Source organism: Scyliorhinus canicula, chromosome 9 (genome assembly GCF_902713615.1).
Source record: "Scyliorhinus canicula chromosome 9, sScyCan1.1, whole genome shotgun sequence".
In the NCBI taxonomy this organism is placed as follows: domain Eukaryota; kingdom Metazoa; phylum Chordata; class Chondrichthyes; order Carcharhiniformes; family Scyliorhinidae; genus Scyliorhinus; species Scyliorhinus canicula.
This window is the reverse complement of record NC_052154.1, coordinates 152,858,441-152,861,885: the sequence shown is the minus strand read 5'-3', so window position 1 is coordinate 152,861,885 and position 3,445 is coordinate 152,858,441. Positions and strand designations below refer to the sequence as shown.

General features: G+C 52.7%; 1 protein-coding gene across 1 annotated transcript; it reads left to right on the top strand.

Moving 5' to 3' along the window:
* The first annotated feature begins 337 nt into the window (after positions 1 to 337).
* On the top strand, positions 338 to 811 carry LOC119971800 (RNA-binding protein 3-like). The gene has a single exon (XM_038807945.1). The coding sequence runs from the start codon at positions 374 to 376 to the stop codon at positions 794 to 796; it is 423 nt and encodes a 140-aa protein (XP_038663873.1). The 5' UTR covers positions 338 to 373; the 3' UTR covers positions 797 to 811.
* The last annotated feature ends 2,634 nt before the right edge of the window (positions 812 to 3,445 follow it).

The window sequence follows — 3,445 nt, the reverse complement described above, 5'->3', positions numbered from 1 at the left end:
TAAATCAGGCATTTAGAGAGTATTACCAGGGACTTTGAGGCAGACCCAGGAGGAGAGAAGGGGGACGTGGTGTGGTTTCTGGACGAGCTGTAATTTCCCCAGGTGGAGGAAGCACAGAGGCAGGCGTTGGAGGAGCCCCTGGGGCTGAGGGAGGTGACTGATAGTTTCAGGGGTATGAAGTCGGGGAGAGCCCCTGGGCCAGATGGGTACCCGGCAGAATTTTATAAGGAATTTGCGGCGGACCTGGCACCGCATCTGTTGGGGGCATTTAATGAAGCACTGGAGGAGACAGCGTGCGGAGGAAAGCAGCGAGTGTGCAACGTGAAGGAGCAGCTCCCAATCTAACCGACCCGGGCATATACATCTCAGCACCATGACTGAAGAAGCAAAGTTGTTCGTCGGCGGCCTCAACTTCGACACCGACGAGCAGGCCCTGGAGGATGTTTTCTCCAAGTACGGGCAGATCGCTGAGGTGAGAGTGATTAAAGACAAAGACACCATGACGTCCCGCGGTTTCGGCTTCATCACTTTCGAGAACCCCGAGGACGCCAACGACGCGATGGAGGCGATGAACGGAAAATCCCTGGACGGGCGGCAGATCTGGGTGGACCACGCCGAGACAAAGTCGGGCGGCGGCGGCTACGGAGGAAGGCGGGGCGGCGGCTACGGACGAGGAGGCGGCGGCTACGGCCCTCGGCAGTATGAAAGTCGGGGCGACAGCTACTACCGGGGAGACGGCTACTCCCGGGGCCGGGGAGGCAGCGGCTATGGAGGACGCAACTCCTACAACCAGTGACATCGAGTCTTTGGTCTTGTTCCGAGATCCAACCTCCTCCCTTTCTGTTACTTTAATTTTTTTTGTTTAGGGGAGAGATGGAGATCCGTTAATTTACCAACCTCGTGTTTTCCCAGCTAGATTATAATTGGCTAACCTGTCCCTGTCCATGCACCAGAGTGAGAGGCTGGCGGCTGCTGCTCCATGTCTGCTTATACCCGGCGGTGGCGACTTTCTGACCCCCCCCCCCCCCCCTCCCCCCTCCCCTCCACAAATCTACACCGCTACTGTCCGGCCCAGGGTCTCATCATTGTGACTAATAAAACCCGATCACCTAGTTTGTATCTTTAAAGACTTTTTTCTCTTTGTATTCAATTTTGAAGGAAATTGTGTAGGAATGTATCTTAGCTGGACGGTCACCGAGCGGCCCCCGTTCCAATGATCGCAGAGTTGCTTTCGTTGGGGTTTTTTTTCCCTAAACAATAAAACAAAATGGTCCTTTTTATGTACGCAAACTTCAAAATCCCGCCCCCCTCAAGGCGCGGATGGTTTATTTTTATTTTTGTGAAAAGCTGTATTGTTGGGAAGTTAATAAAAACGTTTTTTTGTACAAAACATTAAAAATTACGAATTGAACAAAAAAGAAAAAAAATGAAGCACTGGAGAAGGGGGAGTTGCCAGAGACGATGAAGCAGGCAGTAATCACACTAATCCCAAAAAAGGGAAGGATCCGGTGGAATGTGGGTCGTATAGACTCATATCATGATTGAACACGGATGTAAAAGTATTGGCTAAGTGGTTGGCGGGAAGGTTGGAGGATTGTGTCCCGGGGGTGGTTGCAGAAGATCAAACAGGCTTCGTGAAGGGCAGGCAGCTTGCGAGTAATATAAGACGGCTGTTGAATGCGGTGATGAATCCGTCGAGAGCTCTGGTACCGGAGGTGGTGGTGTCCATGGACGCGGAGAAAGTATTTGATCGGGTGGAGTGGCGGCTCTTGTTCAAAGTTTTGGGAAGGTTTAGGTTTGGGCCGAGATTTGTGGCATGGGTGCAGCTGCTGTATGTGGAGCCAAGAGCGAGGGTGAGGACGAATGATATGAGCTCATAAAGCTTTGACTTACAGAGGGGTACGAGGCAAGGGTGCCCGCTGTCGCCGCTGCTGTTTCCGCTGGCCATTGAGCCATTGGCGATGCGTCTCAGGGGGCTGGCAGAGTGGCAGGTGGATGAGGGGACAGAGGGAGCATCGGGTGTCGCTCTATGCCGATGATCTCTTGCTGTATGTTTCGGATCCATTGGAGAGTACGGATAGGATTATGGGCTTGTTGGGGAGGTTTGGAGGGTTCTCGGGATATAAGCTGAATGTAGGGAAAAGCGAGGATTCCCAATGAATGAGCTGGCACAGCGGGCTAATGTAGGGGGGATGCCATTTATGGTAGCGAGGGATAGGTTTAGATACTTGGGGATTCAGGTAGCGAGGGAATGGACAGGGCTCCATAAGTGGAACTTAACAAAGCTGGTGGAGGTGGCCAGGGAGGATCTTAGGAGGTGGGATACACTGCACTTAACGTTGGCGGGGAGGGTCCAAGTGGTGAAAATGAATATTCTGCAGAGGTTCTTGTTTATCTTTCAGGCTCTCCCAATCTTTATACCAAAGGCCTTTTTCGGAAAGTGGACACGATCATTTCAGACTTTGCCTGGGCAGGGAAGGTGTCGAGAGTGGGGAGGACCCTACTACAGAGGCATCAGGGGGGGGTTGGTGTTGCCAAACTTGCTTCATTATTATTGGGCGGCGAATGTGGACAAGGTGCGGCGGTGGTGGGAAGGAGAAGGGGTAGAGTGGAGGGGGAATCTTGTAAGGGGTCTAGTTTGAGGGCTATGGCTATGCCAATGGCTCCGAGTAGGTATTCAGGAGCCCAGTGGTGCAGTCCACGGTGAAGATATGGAATCAGCTGCGGAGGCATTTTAGTGTGGAAGGGATGTCGGTGCTAACGCCACTGTGCGAGAATCATGGGTTAGTACTGGGGGCGATGGACAGTGTATACAGGAGGTGAAGGGAAGTGGGGCTGGTCAAGGTGAGGGATTTGTATTTGGAGGAACAGTTTGCCAGTCTGGAGGAGCTAAGGGAGAGGGTAGAGCTGCCGAGGGGTAGTGAGTTTAGGTATCTACAGGCTACGGACTTTGCATGAAAGGTCTGGAAGGGGTTCCCTAGGTTGCCGGGATGCACCCTGCTGGAGTGACTGCTGCTTCCGGATGGGGTAGGGAAGGGAAGAATTGGGGATATATATAAGTGGCTGAGGCAGCAGAGAGGCGAGCGGGTGGTGAAGATCAAGGAGAAATGGGAAGCGGAGTTGGGAATGGAGATCAATTGGGGAATATGGATTGAGGCACTGCGAAGGGTAAACGGGACTTCCTCTTGTGCAAGGATGAGCCTGATACAGTTTAAGGTGGTGCACAGGGTGCATATGACTCGGGCGAGAATGAGTGGGTTCTTTCAGGGGGTAGCAGATGAGTGTGAGAGGTGTGGGCGGGGGCCAGCGAATCATGCGCGCATGTTTTGGGGATGTGAAAAATTGGGAAGATTCTGGGTGGGAGTGTTCATGGTCTTAGCCAGGATAGTGGAGGAGGGAGTGGACCTTTGGTGGTGATATTTGGGGTTTCAGAGAAGCTGGAGCT